General features: G+C 35.5%; 1 protein-coding gene across 1 annotated transcript; it reads right to left on the reverse strand.

The window, feature by feature from the left end:
* Positions 1–11,266: 11,266 nt before the first annotated feature.
* Positions 11,267–18,397, reverse strand: LOC124936844 (charged multivesicular body protein 7). The gene is made up of 8 exons (XM_047477367.1): positions 18,140–18,397; positions 17,862–17,921; positions 17,543–17,713; positions 17,064–17,246; positions 16,649–16,779; positions 15,126–15,294; positions 14,892–15,021; positions 11,267–11,740 (listed from the first exon to the last, which is right to left on the reverse strand). The coding sequence occupies exons 1-8, from the start codon at positions 18,359–18,361 to the stop codon at positions 11,475–11,477; spliced, it is 1,332 nt and encodes a 443-aa protein (XP_047333323.1). The 5' UTR covers positions 18,362–18,397; the 3' UTR covers positions 11,267–11,474.
* Between the last annotated feature and the right edge of the window lie 5,055 nt (positions 18,398–23,452).

Raw genomic sequence — 23,452 nt, forward strand, 5'->3', positions numbered from 1 at the left:
AAGTACTTAACGCTTCGTTAAGTACTTAACGCTTCGTTAAGTACTTAACGCTTCGGCACGCGCGCGTAGGAAGACGAAGAGGCGCGCGTATATGCACGCGCCATACCATATATTTTAAAAAATAAAACATTTGACATTCATTTCTTCCCTCTTCTATCCTCTCGATTCCTCTCTCTCTACAACCGTCACACTGAAGAAGACATTGACAAGGCCGATCTGCCCGTCCCCCTCGTGTCCTCCCTCTCTATCATTGATTCCCCATAAATCTCAGGTTAGTTTTAGTTTGGTTGTTGCATGTCTTTTTTTGGTTATGGGTTTTCATATTTGCATGTTTAGTTTTAGGTGTTTTGGCTGTTTCAGTTTATTGGTTTAATATTGGTTAGGTTTAGCGTTTAATGTTTGTTTCTGGTTATTGATTATTGCATTATATTTGCATGTTTGTTTCTGGTTGTTGGTTATTGTTTCTGGTTTAGGGATTCGCGAAGTACTTAACGCTTCGTTAAGTACTTAACGCTTGATGTGGTCTATGTATATGATCTTACATTTTTGTTGTTGTTCCTTTTGTAGATGGCAGAAACCACTGTTCCTGATTTCCCTGGACGGATTTCTTGGAAAAGCGCCCTCTGCCTTAAGAAGATTGTAACGAAGTTTGAGGAAATGGATCTTGTGGAGAAGGTGTACAATACCCAATTCAGATATATAGTCTCTGCGCCAGTGTTGCAGTTCTCAGGAACTATTGTACATCACATGTTGCTTAGGAGGGTAACCTCAACCTCCAAGGAGATTACTTTCAATATCAATGGGCAAGAACTTGTGTTTGGTATGAAAGAGTACGCCTTGGTGACGGGCCTAAACTTCGGAAGGTTTCCTGAGGTGAACGAAGAAGAATGCCGAGGTTGTCCACCTCTGTTGGTAAAATATTTTAAAGGGAAGACGAGTGTAGTAATGCAAGACTTGGAGACTGCTTTTTTGAAATGTAGAGATAAGGAAGATGCCTGGAAGATGGGGCTGGTATGCTTGATTTGCCAGTACCTATTTTCATTTGACCCAAGGAGGGTGGTATTTGCCAAAATCCTCCACATGGTCGAAGACGAGGAAAGTTTCCTCCGATTTCCTTGGGGGAAGGTGACCTTTAGAGCCACCCTCAAGGGTTTGAACAAGAACATGAGACATCTCAGTCACAAATATTATAAGAAGAAGAAGGAAAAGAGTACTGATCCTTATGCTCCCTTTGCTTATAACATTTATGGGTTTGCACTGGCATTTCAAGTGTCGACATATGAGGTCATCAAAGGTTTTGTTCCTAAATTTGCTAGAAAGAATGAGCTTAATGATCCTCTACGCCCAAGGTTGTTAGTCTATCATTCCAACAGGAAGAACACCTTGATCGAGATAAAGACTGCCCTGGAGACAACGGATCTGACTGAGATGGAAGAGTCCTCCATGGAGAAGAGGTTATACAGTGGTGAGGACTTTGAACAAATAGATGAGTCAACTGATGAATTTTTTGAGGGATTTACAGAAGGGAAGTTAGTGAAGGAGGATTATGATGATGAAGAGGAGGGAAGTGAACCTGAGGATGAACATGAAGAACCTACTTCCAAACCAACACCCGGAAGAGAAAGGCTGCGCTTAATCTCAAAGAAGCCGTAAACCTGAAGAGGAAGCTTGCTTATGAATCTAGTCCTGCCCACATTCCTAGCCCCCCATCCGCTACTAGTCCTGGATTACCTCCAACATCTTCTGTTGGATGTAAATGTGAAGAGCTGAAAGAGGAGGTAAAAGCGCTGAAGGAGGAGCTCATCAAAGAGGTGAAGGAGGAGCTCAAAGAGATAAAAACAGCTTACGAAGAAACTCAAACAAATCACAAGGCTTATATGAAAAAGTTGGTTGTTAGTATGTGCGAACAGTTATTAGCCAAATCCAACCAAAGGATGGCCACGTTAATAATCAAATTAGATAATATGGAGGAGGAGAGGAAGAAGAAGAAGAAGAAGAGCAAATTGGAAAAGAAGGGCAAGACTGAGGTAAGATAAAGATACTTATCGCTTCGTTAAGTACTTAACGCTTCGTTAAGTACTTAACGCTTCGTTAAGTACTTAACGCTTCGTTAAGTACTTAACGCTTCGTTAAGTACTTAACGCTTCGTTAAGTACTTAACGCTTCGTTAAGTACTTAACGCTTCGTTAAGTAATTATCTTTTGTTGTTCTTAACTAACCACACTGTTGTTTTATTTTTGCAGGAAGGGAATGTGGAGGAGATGAAGACGAATGACATGGAGATGAAGGATGGGAAGGTGGAGGAGGAGAGTGAGAAGGTGGAGGATATAACTGAAGTAAGTTTTACTTAGTGAAGTCAAATGTTGTTTCGGGAAGTAAACGCTGACCACACTGTTGTTTTCTTTTTGCAGGATGGGAAGGTGGAGGAGATGATGACGAATGAGATGGAGATGAAGGATGGGAAGGTGGAGGAGGAGAGTGTGAAGGTGGAGGATAAAACTGAGGTAAGTTTTGATTAGCGAAGTCTAATGTTTCGGGAAGTAAACATTGACCACACTGTTATTCTATTTTTGCAGGATAGGAAGGCGGAGGATAGTGGTGAGACTGAGAATAATGTGAAGGTGGATGGTGGGGAGATTGAGACTGATGGGAAGGTGGATGGTGGTGAGATTGAGAATGATGTAAAGGTGGATGTTGGGGAGATTCAGACTGATGTGAAGGTGGATGGTGGGGAGATGTTGCTCTCCGATATGATGCAAGAAATAATTGAGAAAAAGAAGGATGGGAAGGTCAAGGTTGAGAAGGTTGAGAAGGTTGAGAAGAAAGCCAAGGTTGGGAAGGTTAAACTCAAGGTTGGGAAGGTTGAGAAGAAAGTCAAGGTTGAGAAGGATGCCACGGATGGGAAGGATGAGAACGATGGGAAGGATGGGAAGGATTCGAGGGATGGGAATGATGAGAACGATGATGATGATTTCCAATTATACAACACTCCACCTAAAGGAGTAGTTCCCAAAAAAAGAGTGAGGAAGCAGAAGAAAGATGAAGACTACACCAACCCTTCTTTGTCAAAACAGCCAAAGACGAATGATCCATTAACTATCAATCCCCTTCAAAAATTTGATGATGAGTTGTTGGTTCAATTACAGAATTGGTTGAAAGATGAAGCTACCAATGATGAGACAAAGACTGTGTTTACTTGCGAAGCACGAAAGAAGTTGTTTGTTAGAGTTCTAACAAAGTCCACATGGCTTAAAGATCCTGTAAGTCTTGCATTTCATATTAATTCTTTAACTTATGAATAAGGTTTTTGATATATGCTGCCTTTTCCCCCATTTTGTAGGAAATCGACGCAGTGTGCCACTTGTTGCGCAAAAGGATTGAGCAATATCCCAAGACATATAAACATTGTAAAGTATCAATAGGGGATTGCTTATTAGCAGATATGATGAGGCGAGAGTACCCGAACTATAAAAAAGATCCTGAAAAATTTCCAATATCAGACGTCTTTTCTCAGTACTTCTGGGGAGCGCCTCATAGACATATGCCAGAATGGCCACTAGTAGACGATATTTACGTGCCTTTGAACATTGGCAACAAGCATTGGGTACTGTGCGTCGTTCGTGTACAAGATAATCACATTGACGTTTATGACTGCGACTCGAGTATTTATAGGAATCTCGATCCATACATGAGACCTTTGTGTGAGATGTTTCCACGAATATATGCAATGGGAGCCAGTGATGCTGAGCTAAAACGGTATCCTAATTTCAATTTCCAGAAACTGACATATAAAAGGTTGCCACACCCAGTCAAAAATGCAGTCGCCAAAAATGGGGAAGTCCTTAGAGCAGCAGAAAGTGGGGATTGTGGTGTATTTATGCTTATGCACATGGAATACTTGACTGCAGGTTTAGGTGTAGAGAAGGTGACTTCCAATGAAATGGACTTTTTTCGACAAAAGATGGCGGTCCGGTTATTTCATCAAATTACAGAACCTTAGTTTGTATTGTAATCGTTTATTATTTTTGGATAGAACTTGACTTGTGCTTATGTATTCTGAACTTGTATTACTTTTTGGGTAGAACTTCAACTTAAGTTACATTTCATGTTAAAATATTTGTAGTTTTAATGTAGTCTGGTTGGTTGGTTGTATGATATTTACATACCAAAGAATTGAACATATAAATCAATGTATGAACATATAAATCAATGTACCAAGTAACTAACTTAAACTCACTTAAACCAAGTTTTACTTAACGAAGCGCTTAACGAAGCGTTAAGTACTTAACGAAGCGTTAAGTACTTAACGAAGCGTTAAGCACTTAACGAAGCGTTAAGTACTTAACGAAGCGTTAAGTACTCCTTCAGTACACAGATAAACTAGATACAACATACAGATTACAACTTATCCGATTACAACTTATCCGATTACAACTTATCCGAGTACAACTTATCCGAGTACAACTTATCCGAGTACATAATACAACTTATACAAAACACTTATACAACTTATCCCAATCAATCTAAAGGCTCATATTGTTGAGATGATGGCTCGTGCTGTTGAGAAGAAGAGTCATGATGCTTAGATGATGATGCTTTTGCAGTAGATGGAGCAGGCATGACTGCTTTGCATGTGGCCCTATTATGTCCTAGTCCACCACATGAGCTGCATCGTCTCGGAGCCTTACGTACCTCACCTTGAGATGACCTACGCTTTGTTTGTGGGCGCCCTTTCTTAACCTTGACAGGTGGTTTTAGACATACGCGTTCCTTGATCATTTCGGGAATATCCCAATCGTCTTCATCACCAGCAGGGTAACATGTCTCCGCATATGCATTCATCCAAGATTCAGTTGTGTAATATCTGTAAGAATGGAAAATAAAACGATTAAACAATTGGTTAAATAGATTGAACATGTGAGCTGAATAATACCTTGAACAAAAGTCATAACAAACCAAATTACGGTGACGGACAGCAGCAATTGCATGAGTACAAGGAAGACCAGAAACTTCAAATACCCTACAAGTGCAGTTCATGTCTTTCAAATTGACTTTAAAATGAGACTGATTGTCATGCACATAAAACTCGAATCGGTTAAGCGATGATACTGTATAGAATCTAGCCTTCTCGAATCCCTCACGTAACCACTTTTCATATGTTGGAGATAACACTTCTCGGTGGTTGGACGCTCTTTCTCTTCTCTCATTAAACCAACCTTGTATTGTCAATCTTAAATAATCGGCCATTGAGGAAATGGGGTACTTTCTGGCTTCCCTGCTCTGACTATTAAAACTCTCAGCATAATTGCTTGTCAGTTGATTGTATCGCTTACCGGGGAAAAATGCTCTACTCCATCTTTGAAATCCAATTTCTTCCAAATAGGCAGCAATCCTATTATCTTTAACCCTTATCTTGTCAAAAATACGATTGAATTCGTGGACGGTGTACGCACGAGAAGCCATATCAAACTCCATATGACAATTATCAGTTTTGAATTTCGCGTTGATATTCATCTTTATGTGATATGTGCACGCACCGTGGTATGCTTCTGAAAAAACAGCACATAAGGCATTGGCGATGCTTGGGTGTCTATCGGATACGAAGATGAGATCATCAACTAATCCAATTGCTTCTCTCAATTTTTGCATAAAATAAGTCCAAGAGTTATTATTCTCTGAATCAACAACTCCGAATGCGACAGGATATAATTGTTCATTAGCATCTAATGCAATAGCCACCAATAGTTGACCTCCCACCTTGTGCTTAAGAAAACTGGCATCAACACACAATACGGGACGACAAAATGCTTTGAAACCCCTAATAGAGAGGCCTAGGGACATGAACATATACTTGAAGTGCCCGACCTCGTCTGTTTGGATGTCTGTTATGGTACCAGGATTATGCTTCTCCAACATGTATAAGTATGAGGGTAATTTTTCATATGAATCCTCAACCGTTCCTCGCACCGCCACTAATGCCATTTCCCTAGCCCTCCAAGCCATATTATAAGTCAAATTTACCCCATAAGTTGCCTGCATGTCTTCAATTATTTTCTTAGGCAAGTGATTATGGTGATGGTCCATATACTTACTCTTCACGCACTGCCCAATAACCCATGCTGGTGTTTGCATTTTTTTCTCTGGCCTAGATAGAACTGAGCATGAGTGTTGTTGGTCGAATTTCCGGATCTCAAACATCTCAGATAATTTACCTTTCACGGCACGCAATCTCCACTTGCATTTCTCATCCAAACATTTCACATACCAAAGATGTTTTCTTGACTTCTCCACCTTGAATTCAAAATGATTAGCCATCGCATATTTATATAGCATCAGTTGTAGTTCTTTTTTATTTTCAAACAAGGCACCGACTTCCAATACAGTTTCAGTAGTTAACGCCAACGCAAATGAGGGGTCTGTCGGTGATATGTCTGTCGGTGATATGTCTGTCGGTGATATGTCTGTCGATGGTGTACCAAATGATGATCTTCTTGCACTACATGGTGTACCCAATGATGATCTTCTTGCACTAGTAGGTGTACCCGTTGATGCTCTTCTCGCACTATGTGGTGTAGGTATCGATGCATGCAAGTCCTGAGTAAGTGGGATGTGAGGCAAAGAGTTATCTCCGGCTTCATTACTTTCAACAAAGACCTCCGAGGGTAAAGCTTCTGGTACAATTTTCTGAGTAAATTGTGGGAGAATACTTTCTTGAGTTGGGTAGGTAAGTAGTGGTATCTTTTCTTTAGTAAATTGTGACTTCTCTACTACAGACACACACAATGGTGACACGGTTCTACCCAAAATCAAGCGTGATAAATATATGTTCAGATCCTCATCATCTTCAATAAAAACGGGTTTAGGATTTGTGATATTCGGAATATCATACTTCACTTGCAGCACTAAATCATAGGTAGATTTCTGCACTTGAAGTCTTTCATGGAGTTTATCAATTAATTCAGCATAACGAGTACTTTGTGGTAAATCCAATGTTTTGATTGAAGAGGCATCAAAAAACCATATTCCATTAGCATCAACTTTCCACTCTCCATTATAGAAAACGAAAACTTCGGCTGCGAGAAAAATGGGAAACGGGATAATTAATACTGTGAAATGGAAACCCTTCGCGAAACGGGAAGTACTTAGCGAAACGGGAAGTACTTAGCGAAACGGGAAGTACTTAGCGAAACGGGAAGTACTTCGCGAAACGGGAAGTATCATCAGATGAAACCCTAAACAACGCAGTGATTCGAAAATGCATAAATGAACAACAATAAACTTGAAATACATAAACTTACCAATTGTTACAGTGCTTGTGCTCGTCGTGGAGCTCATTGAGTGCCGCCGTTGAACTCCGTCGCCGGCGAGATTAGAGAGAAGGAGGAGAAAAGCGGAAGGGAAGAGAGAGAAGAAGAAGAAAAGAAATGAAAAAAAGATGGCCGGATTTTATTATATAGTAAGGGTATTCTGGACTTTTCACAGCGTCTCACTTCGCGAAACGCGAAGTCCCTTCGCGTTACGCGAAAAGGGTAATTTCGTCCAAAAAAAATTAAGTGGTCACCAGATCAATTTCAATTATCTGGTGACCACGGAGGCAATTGGGAAATTGGACGAAATGACCCTGAAGAAAAGGCTATTTGCCTCCGTGGTCACCAGATAATTGAAATTGATCTGATGACCACTTTATTTTTTTTGGACAAAAATACCCTTTTCGCGTAACGCGAAGGGACTTCGCGTTTCGCGAAGGAAGTTTTTTTTATATAAATACTTAAAATTTTTTATTTCGGCATTTTCTTTCTCTCACTTCTCTCTCTTCTCTCTTCCCTCTCTTTCCTCTCTTCTCTTGACGGCGGCGGCACGGCGTCGGCACGGCGTCGGCACGGCGAAACCCTAAACCAAAACCTAAACGAACACATTATACAGATCGACGACGAAAACTCGTTCTAATATCAGGTGATTGGATCGATTTATGTTATTATTTCCATTGTGTTCATCTATAAACCCTAAATCATGAGATTTTTTTATTGTTTATCTTATTGTTCATCTTATTGTTCATCTTGGTTGTTCATCTTGTCGATGATATGTTTGTAGTTAATGATGCTCTGATTCGGTTTCGTTTCAGGATACATTAATTTAATTTTCACGACTTCACGTTTCGCGAAGGCCTTCACGTTTCGTGAAGGACTTCACGTTTCGCGAAGGGCTTCACGTTTCGCGATGGCTTCACATTTTAGTCTTTGTATAATGTTATCTTCACTTCAGTACCAGTTTTAGTTCTTGGACTTTTTGACAAGGTATATCTTTGCCTCTGGCTGATTCTATTTATTTTGGATAATCGTGAACCGGAAAAGTAAATTGTTTGTGTTTTATAATAGGATGTGAGTGCATCTCTTTCAAAGCAGCACCCTCAATTGTACAAGGAAGGAATACGAAATACTTCTTCAAATGGAGAGTTGTAGTGGCCTTGGCTGTGTTTTAAGTTTACCAATCATTGGTGATCTATAAATTTGTAGCCATTTCTAGTTCTACAAGTGTTGACTCAACTGTCAAGATGTTTGGCCTTCCCTTATGATCACCAGATGGTTCAGGAAATGCATGCAAATGAAATAGATATTAGTAGCAGTATAGGGTTGGTGGAGGTTGGTACTACCAGCTCAATCCAGAGGAATCGAGGAGATTTGCAATGGCATGGCTTCCTCGAGAGGGATCTAAACATACATGTTTTGCATTTGATTCACCCGGTTACGAATCCTTCTTTGCATCTCAAGCCGGTGAGCTTGCACCTCTCAAGGCATGGGATGTTGCTAGAAGAGTCAGCATGAGAGGAAGGAAACAACTTTTTTTGTATATTAGTTTCATTCTTTTAGGAGTACAGTCTTCAGGAAAAAGATGTATACTCTTACAGATATACAGTCTTCAGGAAAAAGATGTATACTCTTACAGATATAGTATGTTCCAATAACTTACAAAATCATTATTGAAATTTTAGACAATTTTCTTATTGAATTGTGATTTCTGTTAAAGATGCATGTAACAAATATCAGCTTCAAATAAAGCGTTGTGGTGGGTTCCTATAGATTTTGATTTATATATATTATTTAGATGGTCGATGAAATGAATAGTCGTTTAAATGCGACAAATAAACCATTGTGAAAGAAAATAAAATAAACATATTAAAAAGTGTGAAGATCTTCCGAAATGGAAATGAGATCCTAATCGAATCTGTCGGATTTCAAGATTGAATTTCATATAATATCAAAATATAGCATTATCTACATTTTTCATATAATGTCAAATGACAGCCTAAAATTGTTGAAAAATAACGCCCATCACAAACTCGCAAATCTAAGTCTCAAAATATTTATTTTCCAACTAAGGCATGGATTGCCAGAAGACGAAGGCACCCACTGTCATTCCAAAGAAGATAGATACTTTCACCATTTTCTTCCTCTTGCAAGCCCTAATTGACCTTGTTTCTTCTGCTTCTGCCAAAGAGAGACCAACAAAACACATTACAAAGGAGATTAAGTTATGATCTAGATTGAATACAGATAGAATTATTCAATAATCAACTAGATCCTAGTATAGAAATGCTAGCCCTAACTAGCAATGCACGGGATTGAAGCTGCAAGTAAGAAGACATTATGATAAGACAAATTAATCCGAAAATAACCTAGGCGAGATCAAAGATGAATCATTAGAAGAAGAAGATTCAATAAGCATTCACATGATTCTTAATTCGGATCGAGGGAGGGAGAGAGAGACCGACCTGAAGAAGTTCTTGACTTACAAATTAGGGCTCATCAACCGTCTGGGCCTTCGCGAAACGTGAAGCCCTTCGCGAAACGTGAAGCCCTTCGCGAAACGTGAAGCCTTCGTCGATCTGTATAATGTGTTCGTTTAGGTTTTGGTTTAGGGTTTCATCGTGCCAACTCCGTGCCGACACCGTGCCACCACCGTCAAGAGAAGAGAGGAAAGAGAAGGAAGAGAGAAGAGAGAGAAGTGAGAGAAAGAAAATGCCGAAATGAAAAATTTTAAGTATTTATATAAAAAAATTCCCTTCGCGAAACGCGAAGTCCCTTCGCGTTACGCGAAAAGGGTATTTTTGTCCAAAAAAAATAAAGTGGTCATCAGATCAATTTCAATTATCTGATGACCACGGAGGCAAATAGCCCTTTCTTCAGGGTCATTTCGTCCAATTTCCCAGGCAATTTCCCTTATTTGTAGGGTCATTTCGTCCAATTTCCCATAAAATAAAATTAAAATTATAAACTATAAATTATTTATATATATATATATATATATATATATATATATATATATATATATATATATATATATATATATATATATATATATATATATATATCCATAAATTATAATAAATACTAGTAATATATATTAAAATATTAAATAAAAATAATTAATTGCATTAAATATATGATATTTTAAATAGTCAATAAATATTTATTAATTTAATTTATAATATTATTGTAATTGTATTTCTTTATAAATATTTCTAAAAAAATTTTAATTGTCGAAAAACAAGAATCAATTTGGGAACAATGGAGAGGACGAGATGTCATCCAAAAACACACAATATTGTTAATTTTATTTTCTCTCCACCTAGAGTAATTGAAGGCATGATTCTTAGTGTCACCTTGTCAAAAACCTATACATTGATTTTCCATTAATTTTAATGATATAGTTAAGTCATAACATATTATTTTATACATCTAATACAATTCACTGAATCATGAAAAGTTTAAAAAAACAAAGAATCGAACTACATTTAATTATGTCACGGGCTTTTCTAATATTTTACTACCAACTCAATTCAGTATAACTAATGGTTTGTATTTTATATTGTGTTTTCAAAAATATATTAATTTGGGTGTTGCATAAGAAACTAACAAAGTTTTTGAAGATATTTTAAACATTTCAACTATCTTTGTAAATTAAAATATTTTATCTTTAAATTGTGGTCTATCATTACTATATTTGTTTAATTAAAAAATATTTTAAACAGTTATTATTTGTGAGACCTGCAGGTGTTCAAACCTTGTTAAAGTTGATAACTTATTTGAAATTATACTTTATACTTGATTTTATTTAATTAATTGATTTAAAGTTAATTTATAACTACGTGATATATTGACCACATTGGATAATAGATGATATCAACTGTTAGTATATCCTACAATGATGATGAAAACCTTTTTGGTGTAGAGATAAGATATTTGCTTTATTTCTAGATTCTTTACACTTGAAAACCTCAATGAAAAAGAACTAAAAATCAGTCACCATTTCGTTTAGAAAACAACAATAGAGATATTAGATTGAAAATAACAGTTACCAAAACAATCTTTATAATAAACTGCTTTTACATAGGACACATTTTCCTTCATACGAATCCAATCATAACACAAATGATTAGTATGTGTAAAAAGGAAGAAGAAACTGACCCATATTAACTAACCACTTTCAAGCACGAGTTCTTTCAACATTTCCTTCTCCCCTAGTCTTGCCTCAGCATCGTCCACAACAGTGAGCCGCGAAAATCCATCAATCCATGAGTCAGCATTCCCCAAGTCGTTGGCATCTGTTCCTCCAACACTGGTAGTAGTCGCCCCAATCTCAGATATTATAGGTGGTGAGTACTCTCCAACTTCAATCTCTAGTTTCTTATACTCGTCTTCAACATCTTCATCGTCAATCCTTGTGTATGATGAACCTGATTCTGCAATAGTCAGTGTCATACCAAAACTCACATAAATTACCTGTTTCATTTCCAAGGTACATAACTACGATCAACAAGTTAAATCATAGCACAATATTGGCTACTTCTGGAAACTAAACTTAGTGAAAGACATATTCAACAAGCTAAATCATAACAAAATAAGGCTCCATTTGGAAACTAAACTTAGTCAAAGAAATATTCAAAATTTATTGGTTGTTTCTGATGTGGAGCCAGATGTTAATACACAAACAAAAATTATGTGTTTTCAAATAGGAGTAATAGAAGATCTATTGTTGTTATTCATATCAAGCAAGCAACTAAACCATTTCATCCACAATGAACCCAGACTTCTTCTTCCAAGAGAACTACTACTTTAACTAGACTCGCTTTATCTTTTTTTTTTGGGAAAACGTCAAACCATTTTACTTAAACTTATATAAACCCAAGAGTCTCACCCAACAAAGTAAAGAAATTGGAAACAAATCTGTTTCCAAGTATACAATCAAACAACAAATCAAAAAACCGTTTGTGGAACCACCAAACAAACAACAACTCTTTTTTTCTTCCTATTGTCTCAAAAAATGACACTTCCCAAGAGTTTTTACGCAACAAAGTTCGTTTCCAAGTGTACAATCAAACAACAAATCAAAAAACTGTTTGTGGAACCACCAAACAAGCAACAATTCTCCTTTTCTTCCTATTGTCTCACAAAATGACACTTCCCAAGAGTCTTTACGCAACAAAGTTCGTTTCCATGTATACAATCAAACAACAAACAAAAATAATCTTATTTTATTCCTATCATCTCACAAAATGACACTCATTTGTAAACATCAGAGAAAAAACTCTCAGCTATATTCTTTAGCAATTCATTCCTTAATTTCATACCACCCCTTTGGTTTCCTTCCAATCATCATACACACATTGACCCGATTCCATAGAACCCAAGATAATGAGTAATCACAAAGGAGGTGATCCAATGTTTCATCTGTACCCTTGACGGACAAGTAAAATCTAGAGTATTCATAAACTTTATAATCTATCTCAAGTCATCAATTTATTATATAATGCAAGCCAATTAACAAGCCAAATCAACTGACTTATGTGTTTTTGTTTCTACTCATATCCCATGCTTGGTCAGTGAAATGAGTTTTTCTTCTCAACTATCCACTTCCAAGTGCCATCTTTACTCTCATATCTGCCACCATACTCATCATCACACCCAAAACTCTGGTTCCTTCATTTGTAGATTGAAGAATATTAAGACATTCCCCATTCCAGACGTTAGAAATTCAACATTCCCAACATCTATATCTCAAATTTATATCTCTAAGCTGCGGCTTCAGGATAAAAGGAGAATCCTCAAACCATGGATATCATGCCAGAACAAGGCATTCCTTCCATTCCCAATTTTAAATTAAATAAGCTTCCAGGTAAGCTTTCTAAGCTTAAGCAACTTCTTTAAGGACCATGCCATATTTGATTTAATTTAACCGGGATTGTCCAAAGGCACTCCCCCTTAATTAAATAAGTATGAACCCACTTAATCCAAAAGGAGACGTGATGTTTTGGACAATGACTCACAGTCTCACATACAATTAAATATTATTTGAATTAAGTTAATTTAATAATTGTTAGTTAAAATCATTTAATTTTCTAGATTCAAATCAAATTAAGCTAAAAAATCTGATACAGGAACCATTCAAAAGACAACTTTAATCCGTAAAAATTAATAAAATTACGTTACTACAAGGTAAAATAGTCTTCACTGACTTTCCCCACACTAGGTCTACATTTATTAAATCAACTTTCAAATTACTTGAAATATTTACAAATCAAGAAGTTTTTTCAAACATTTCATTTATTCAGCACTTAAACTTCAGAATTCAGTATTTAATTTTTAGTTTTATCAAATGCACCATACAAGAAAAAATAAGAGATTTCAAATATATGAAATTCATACTAATTTAATGAGAACAAAATATCCTAATGGCATCTTTGATAACAAAAAAGATATTAAAATTCTTTTTAATATAAGGTAACCAGACCAATAAATCCTACGGAGATTCATGGTCATGGACAACCTAGTGACTGTTTTGTCGAGATGCGGCGGAGACAGTGGAGCATATGTTTTGTGATTTCCCATACACTTATGAAGTCATCTAGAAGAAATCCAAAATGTTATGCACAACAAGAGAGTTCTGCGAGATTGATTGGGCCACAAAGAAAACTAACAAGAAGAATCTCTACTCGAAGATCTACATATGCGCTTTTGGGGAAACGGTCTACGAGATATGGGGCAAATGAAATGCTAGTTACTTTGCAAAGACAAGAAGGCATGATGATCAAGTATAAAAAGAAATCTACTCAAATGTGTTTATTCTTAGTAGAATGTGGAAGCAGAGACGAACAACTTCGATTGGACGTTGTGCAAAGAATGAGAATTGCATCCAGATTAGTTGTTATCCAACGCATGTAGTTAGTAATGTAGTTGATTAGGCTAGAATGATACTTTTATATTGAACTGATGAAATTTATGACTTGTATTTTTTTGCTTTTTAAAATGAGAATAGTGCATGTTCAGGAACTCATTTGAATTATGTAAATTTTTTATTTTTAATACAAGAGTTTTTACTTAAGCAAACAGAAAAATGACAAAGTAGTAGACTGTTACAAGGGAATAAGTAGGGTTAGGGTTAACTTCCCTAGCATTAGCTGACGTGGCAGTGTTCATTCAGTTAAAAGTTAGAGGCTTATCAATAAAGTGGTTGGGGGACATATTAAAGGTCGACAAATGCAGGAAAAAGAAGTTATGCCATAACTGAGAATTACTTAATCATAAAAGGTTCTCTCTCTATCTCATCCCTTACTATTCAATCTCTTCTCATCTATATGATCAAACATTATCCTCATCTCCATTGTAGGTTATCACTACAGTTGCAGTTCCTCTCTACATAATCTCAAATTCTATTATTCTTTTATAGCATTCAGGTATTATTATGTAATTTGAGGCTAGGTTTAGCTTATGTTCTAATTGTTATCATAACATAGACATAGTTTCAAAGAAGCTCTTACAACCAACTTTTGGTAACTATCTAGAACAATTTTGATTGCTGGAAGATAATGAAAGTCAAGATGAAGTAACAGATACCTATGACAATTTCAGCCTCTTTCAATGAATCAACCATCTCATCAAATTCTTGAAGAGAGGCATGAATGTCTTCGGGGTTGACCCTAAGTTCTTTCATAACCTTCGTACCAATTTGGATGGCCTCAGAAACCTGTTATCAAAGTCATTTAAGAAAGCACATGAATGATTACAGGTCAGTCAGAACTAACTGTTAATAGGCAGCAAATCAAAGAAGGGAGAAATTAAAGGTCAAACCTTTTTCGATGATTCGGCTTCTGAAATGACTGAGAGGACTTCCTCCACCCTCCTCAGAAAGGTAGTGCAATTTTCTCTACTCTCAGAGGCCAATTTTGAACACTTTAGATGCCTCAAGGCAGCTTTCTTATCCCCGGTTTTTAGAGAAGTCGAAGCCAATTTCCTTGATCTGTACACACAAAAGAAAAATATCATAAATACTTACCAGCAATTGGTATTTTCATTTTTTACATACAAAAAATTTAAGGAGAATAGTGGTTTCTATGACAACCTGTTAGGTTGCTTATATGACAAAATTATTATAAAAAAGAACATAAACAAACTGTCTATGATAATATTATTTTTAGACTACAAAATTCTAAGTGAATCCAAGTGGAGATCAAATGACATGTTGCTTATGATGATAAGAGAAAAAATATTTAATAAACTAAACTTAACAAATCCCAGGTCTTACCCACTAAGGTATAGCTCAAGTGGCAAGAGTGATTCCTAAGAGACCAAAGGTCATGAGTACGATTCTCACTTAGAACGCCTTAAGTTGAAATGGATTTCATGGTTGTGAGGGTCATGCTAGCATACTCATTCACAAAAAAAAAAAAAAAAAAAAAAAAAAGGTGGAGAATGACGGCTTGTTTTGTTATTAAAAAAATATAATGTTGATCATGATCCGATTTTTTTTGTTATATTTGTCAAGAATCACTATGATCTAGAAATCATGATCTAATAATCCAATTATTTTTTCTTATGTTTGTCAAGAATCACTATGATCTAATAAATCCGTTTTTTTTTCTTATGTTTGTCAAGAATCACTATGATCTAAAAATCATAATCTAATAAATCCGATTTTTTTTCTTATGTTTGTCAAGAATCACTATGATCTAGAAATCATGATCTAATAAATCCGATTTTTTTTGTTATGTTTGTCAAGAATCACTATGATCTAAAAATCATGATCTAATAAATAATCTCTATTAAATGAAGCAAAAAATAACACTATAATTTGAATCGTGATCTAGAAAATAACTTGTACCAAAAGACAACAAAAAACACTATAATCTACATCATGATTTAAAAGATAATTTGACCATTATCAGCAAAAAAATCACTTTCAATTTTAACTTTGGTGCCAATAAATCGCGATTGGGACATAAATGGTGATAAAATATTAGTTCCAAATAGGCTCACATTAATATCTCAAAAGATCCAATTTTAATTTGAGCTCCTGGAGCGAAACAAATTCACTTTTCCCATACATGTGCCAAAACATCTATAGGTTAAATGATCCCATTTGAATCTGTAGAATTATCCTGGAAGAAAAATAATTCCAAGAATGGAATGTTGAGAAAGTCAGTCAATCAATTAGACTAATTGATTTGTAAATTGACTGTTTTTCTCAACATTCCATTCTTGGAATTATTTTTCTACCAGGATAATTCTACAGAATCTAATGCCACCCTATACAGCTCATCATCTTCCAAGTCCTACTAATTGAGCCTAGAGTACGTCAGACAATAATTACTTACATTTCATATCGCCGGTCAAGTAAATCAAGCTTTTGCTGAAGCTTTTGAGCAGTTGAAATCAGATGCAACATGTCAAAATCCAGTGTTGAGACAGTAGAAACTGCAGTGGATGAAAGAGACACTTTAACACCCTGCAATAGAGAACTCAATCCATTTGATATAAACTAACTTAAATATACTGGCATAAACAAGCATCAATAACTAGTCCCGAAGAGATGTAAACATATGGCTGTATTTCACAATCTTTTGAAAATATTAAACTTCTCAGTCCAAGACTAGCCATGAAGTATGCCTTTATGCATTTAGGCTTTATTGCTTAGGTCCATCACATTAACCATTTTTGTGGTCATAAAGCAAGCTCAATCTTTGAATAGTTATATTATATCTGAAAATAAAGTCAGTTGAAAAAATATACCTCCAAGAAGTCCTGCTTGTTGATTGAAAAATATTGTGCTTTCCTACATCCTGACAAATAACTCAGCATAACATATGCTTCTTTGGAGTCTCCACAAATGTCTGTGAACATTTTCATCGTGACAATACATGAAGAAGTCCAATGGCTTTCAGTTATAGTTTTGATGACTTCTGCAGCTTTATCCTATGGATATCAAGTATCAAGGAATTATAAGAATATTGATAGTCAAACAGTAAATTAAAGATACAACAATTCTTCAAAAGGTTACACCACAATCGATTTGACACTATACAGAAGAGATAAGAATATTGATAGTCAAACAGTAAATTAAAGATACAATAATTCTTCAAAAGGTTACACCACAATCGATTTGAGACTATACAGAAGAGATGAACATTAGAAAACATAAGATAGTAGAGATGCTACATGCAGAAATTAAGAAGACATAAATGCTACTGACATAATTAGCTAACAATTACCTTCAGTAATGGCACAAGAATGAGATCATCTTCCATAATATCTACTTGAGATGATAATCTAGTAAAGGCCATTAGATTTACTACTTTCTTGAAAACACTGGAAAGTCTTCCACTTCTAGGGTCTGTAAGATCACAAGTGCGCAAAACATCACCAGCATTGTACATTTCAAGCTAGCATAAGAAAATTAAAACACTGTTAGATTATTGAACCTGACAATTTCCAAGAATAACCATAAAGCAAGCCATTAAGGAAGATGGGTCAGATAAACATGCATTGAATTTTTATTTTTTTACTATTTCTCGTACATAAGAAACTCACCAGCACACTGTCAAGGCACAAAGGGGTCAAGCCTCCTCGATTGAACCAAATATTCTTCACCTTAAATAAAGAAGAACGGCACCTCAGGAAGAACAAACTTCGCTAGCATCAATTCTATAGCTATGACTTCGAAATGATATAATACAATAAGTTTGATAACTTCGTATAGAAAATGAGAAGCTATATAACCTATGACATTGGAATACTACCAGAAGAAGAAAAAAAAAAGTGACTATGAGTAAAAAAGAGACAGAAATTTCGCTAGAGAAGGAAGAGACCTGAGAAGGGCGAACGATGAAGAGATGAAGATGTCGAGCGACCTTGAGGATTAAGTCTCTCCAAAAAAGGAACCTAGGCTGCCAGTCCGGCCTCTGGCCGCTAAACGCCTTGAACCTTGCAGTTGCCACAACTTCGTCGTCCCAATCAGGCACCTCCTTCCTTATGAAATCCGCCACAGACCACTGTCCCCGATCGGAACAATCGACCTCGCCTCCTCCCATTTCCCCTATCAAAGGAGCGGAAGATCAAAATTTTATAAATAGTACCCAATCTAAAACATATTAAAATACTAATTTTAACAAGAAATATTAGAGGGAAATTTTGAGTGACCATTCACTTATTTGACTTTTTAGTAGTACTTAAAATAAAAAGAGTTGGTGAATTTTTTATTTTTTTTTTTTACGATTTTGCCCCTGTCACGAGACGTCCTCAATCGCGAGACGCAACCGGCATTCGCGTTATACAATCAGCATTTGCGAGACGAATTTTTTTTTCGAAAAAAAAATAAAAATAAAATTTCCACACAACATCCGGTTGCGTCTCGCAACAGAAGCATTTTCGTCCAAAAACAAAAAGTGTCACTAGCGCATTTATTTTATGCGCTGGCCAAAAAATAAGTTGATCTTTATGGTCATTTCATCAAATTTCCCATTTTAAAAATGACCATGTGAAATTTTTAACCTCATGTTAATAATGTTTAAAAAAATGATATTTTTTACCCTAACCCTAGGAACTACCCTACATCTTCATGTTTTCAATTTTCAAGTATTCATAAAAAAAAAATATTGTCCCTCATTACACCTTACACTATGTGTCACCAATTAGTTGTATTATCCTTCCCTATTTTAAATTATTTTCATTTGCAACTTACAAAGTAATTGTTTTATACGATGGAGAGTGAAAAATTGCTAATGGTAATAATTTTTTTTTGTTGCAAATTCATCCCAAAGTGTGACTATACCTCAAAATACTATATATGTTGAATTACTTGATATCATCTATTATACTCTTAATGTTGAAAAATTTAGATATGATTTAGTGCTTAAAGTCTATAATATATCGAGTATTCAAAACTTTTATCTTATTGTTATCAAACAAGATATGAATTTGATGTTCTATTTAGAAAAAACGTCGACTTCAATCCAACATCGCACTCCACTATGTGTCTCTTTAATAAAGAAATCACTACTTACAAACCCAACTCAAAAAAATGGAGTAGTTTCATAAATTGATGATCTTGATGTATTCCCGATGTTTCAGCAGTATGTCTTTGAAAGTCAAAATGACATATTAGTAAACCCAAGTAGAAGAAGGAGAAAAACACTCATGTTTGCGTCTGAATGAGGGGTTGGTGATTGAGTTGCTAGTACCGGAGTAGCACTTACACCCATGGAACCAATCACTTCCCATTGCAAGAAAACATCAATTCAATCTGAGCGGTTTGGTTCATATGAAAACGTGAGCATTGAAAATACAATACCTGAGATATTAACTTACGAAATCGGATTGGAAGTTAGTACATTGTTTGAGAATAAAAAAGAACTTCAACTGATGTTACATAAATATCCGTTGGTTAATCATTTTGAATTCAAAGTGGAGAAGTCAAGAAAAAGAACTTTGGTATGTGAAATATTTGGATAAGATGTGCAAGTGGAGATTACGTGCTATGAAAGGAAAATTCTCGAAGATGTTTGAGATTCATAAATTTATACAAGAATAATTCTCAACTGTGACAAGACAAGAGGATAAAAGACAAACACCATAATGGGTTATTGGAGAGTGCATGACGATTAAGTACATAGATCATCACCATGACCACATGCCTAAGAAAATAATTGAAGACATGTTGATAAATTATGGGATAAAGATGAGTTATAATAAGGCTTGGAGGTCTAGGGAAAATGTCTTAATGGAGGTGCGAGGACTATAGAGGTTTCCTATTGTAAATTGTCATCATATCTTTACATGTTGGAGATGAATAATTCAGATATCATAACAGACATCTAGATTGATGAGCTCGGCCAATTCAGGTATATGTTCATGTCCCTAGGCATCTCAATTAGGGGTTTTAAAAGTTGTTGTCGACCTGTATTCTGCGTCGATGCTAGTTTTCTTAAGCACAAGGTTGTAGGTCAACTATTGGTGGCGATAACATTAAATGCAAATGAACAACTATATCATGTTGCTTTTGGCGTCGTTGATTTAGAGAATAATAACTCTTGGACATATTTCATGCAAAAACTAAGAGAAGCAATTGAATTAGTCCCGAATCTCATTTTCATAACCGATAGACACTCAAATATTGTGAATGTCTTGTTCACAGTTTAACAAAAAGCAGATCACGGTGCATGCACATATTTCATCAAAATAAATATTATGGACAATTTAATAACTAATAACTACTACGTAGAGTTAAATTTGGCTTCTCGCGCATGCACAATGTCAAAGTTTAATCGGTATTTTCATAAGATCAGGGCTAAGGACCCTTGGATTGCTGCCTATTTGGAAGAAATTGGGTTGGAGAGATGGAGTCGTGCCTTTTTTCCCAGTACGCGATACAATCAACTAATAAGCAATTACGCAAAGAGCTTTAATAGTCATTGCACGAATGCTACAAAGTATCACATAACAACATTAGTTGACTATTTAAGATCCACACTATAAAAATGGTTTCATAATAAAAAAGAAAAATCTTCCAATCACACAGAACGTTTATCTCAATATTATGAAAAGTTCCTACCTGAGCAAGTCGAGAAAGCCAGATTCTATAACATCCATCTACTTGACCGATTCCAGTTTTATGTGCATGACGGTGAATCTAATTTTAAAGTTGACTTCAAAGGCATGACTTTAACTGCTGCTTGTACCCGAAAATTGGATTCCTATGATTTATGCTCAAGATAATGATTTGCTCACATGTTAAATCTAACCAATTGCACACATGTTGAAAATATAACTATTAAAATTATCTTTTCTAGGTATTACTCAACTGAATCGTAGTTGAATGCATATGTGGAGACATGTTATCTAGTTTGTAATGAAAACACTTGGGATATCTCCCAAAATATCAAGCACCGAGTGTTCCTAAAACACATATTAAGGTTAAGAAAGAGCAACCAATAACAAAACAAAGGTCATCCCAAAGTGAGCCTCGTAAGGTTCAGAGAAGATGCAGCTCATGTGATGGTCAAGGTCATAACATGACAATATGCTCAGCAGTGATGCTTGCACAATCTATTGTAATAGCATCATCATCTAGATCACAATCTTTAGCTTGAACTTACTAGTTGTTGTTCTTAATTTTTCAGTAACTTTCCTAGAATGATTATAATGTGTTGTTTCAATGCTGCTTGAAAAATTGATATTAATTTTTTTAGTAACTTTTGCTTGGTAGATTATTGATTTGATTGGTTAACTACAAGAATATTTTATTTATTTATTTATTTCAAGCTTGATATCAGAAAGTAAATTACTATGGCGAGTTTGTAACTAATGAAGAAATCATCAAGCTTCATCTATATCTAACCCATGAGTGAAGATTTTAATTTAAATGGTTTGGATAACCTAACTCAATCCTTCAAATAAACTGTTTCCAAATCCAAATCTTCATATATTTGAATAGAAAGATTTTGTTTGAATGAGATTAAGAACTTAGATGAAGATTTATATATGGAACATTATCCTTGTCCCTTTTACATAAACAAACAATTATAATAATGTAAAAGAGCATGCACTAACTAGTATTGAAATTGGTACACAATTACTTTAATCAATGAAGTTGTATTAATTTGTATGGATGGATGCGTTGGATTAATTTGTAATATTCTGGGAAGTTTATATATACAATTTGCGTCATACATACCATTCGCATCATACATACAATTCGCGTCACGCACGTCATAAAATTTGCGTCATATATACAATTTGCGTGAAACACTATACAATACGCATGACACACTATATAATTTGGGAGAAGTTGACTCAACTCTGTGAAGGAAACGACAAACCAAAGAAAATAAGCTGATGGTTGCCACACAGAAGTTTGACAACATCAAGATGCGTCTTGGAGAGACAATGACTAAATTCGACGAACGATTCAGCAACATAGTCATTGAACTCTCCACTTTGGGAAAGACTTAGAACAACAGATATGTTGCTATTAAAGTTATGAGATCTTTTCCCAGAGAATGAGACATTATGACGATGCCGACGAGGGAATCAAAAGATCTCAACAAGCTTGAGCTACACGATCTATTCACCGATATGAAAGCCTATGATTTTAAAATAAACTTAAGGAATGAAGAGGAGCCATCCACGTCGGCCATCACAAAAGCATTGGTGACTGTTGAAGAGACACATGTTGCAACAACTGCGAAGTCTGCTGAGCAGATCAACAACGATACAATGTCACTCTTCGTCAAGAAGTTTGGTAAATTCATGAAAAAGACTAATTCTAACTCTTACTCTAATAGATTTAATAATAAAGATGAATCAAAAGTTAACTTGAAATGATTTAACTATGATAAACTAGGTCATTTCAAGGCTGACTATAGAAAGCTCAATAGGGATGACAAGAAACTGTTTGATAGAAGAAATAGAAAAGAACAAAAAGCTCTACTGGTTGAGGAAAGCAAAACCAAGTGAGCAGATAGTGATTTAGACGATAGCTTATCAAGCGAAAGTAAAGACAAAAGTGTCAAATGCTTCATCGCTGACTATACTGAGGTATTTGACTTCTCTTCTAACGAATTCACAAGAGATGATTTAACTACCGCACTCAATGACCATGTCGTTGAGTACAAGAAACTATCAGACTCTTTAAATGAAATAAATTTGAAAAACAAATCTAACATTACAAGATCTTCATCTCAAAATAATGAAACTGAAGTTTTGAAAAATAAAATAACTGAGCTCTCAGCTGAGAATGAGAAGCTCAAAGAAATAATCCAAACTCTTTATACTGAAAATCAATGATTACAGTATGTGGTCAGTTCTTGGAAAAAGTCTAGAGATGTCGTCAAACTGTTACTTACGTAGCAAAGGCTTACCGGACACAAATCTGGTCTAGAATTTGTTAATGGAAACTCAGCAGAGTCCAATAAAAAGTTTAACCCAATAAAATGCAAGTTTAAACCAATAAGATTTGTCAAGTGAAATTTAACTAACACTGAAGCTAACTAGAGATGCGATAACTTGACTTTAAAAGATGAGATTAAATATGTTCAGCCAATTGACCAAAAGTCAAGCTCGTTGAAGCCCAAGGAAAGGGCAGCTAGTTGGTCTGGCAAGCAAAAACTTGACAGAAAGTTAAG

The sequence above is a fragment of the Impatiens glandulifera genome, chromosome 4, assembly GCF_907164915.1.
Source record: "Impatiens glandulifera chromosome 4, dImpGla2.1, whole genome shotgun sequence".
Lineage (NCBI taxonomy): Eukaryota > Viridiplantae > Streptophyta > Magnoliopsida > Ericales > Balsaminaceae > Impatiens > Impatiens glandulifera.

Bases quoted from the DNA above. Each gene is read 5' to 3' on its own strand.
- LOC124936844 (XM_047477367.1), bottom strand. From the start codon at position 18,361: ATGGGAGGAGGCGAGGTCGATTGTTCCGATCGGGGACAGTGGTCTGTG. The intron at 17,714-17,861 runs GTGAGTTTCTTA...TTCTTATGCTAG, and splicing joins TGTGCCTTGACAGTGTGCTG to CTTGAAATGTACAATGCTGG. The intron at 15,295-16,648 runs GTAAGTAATTAT...TTGTGTGTACAG, and splicing joins CTTGACCGGCGATATGAAAT to ATCAAGGAAATTGGCTTCGA.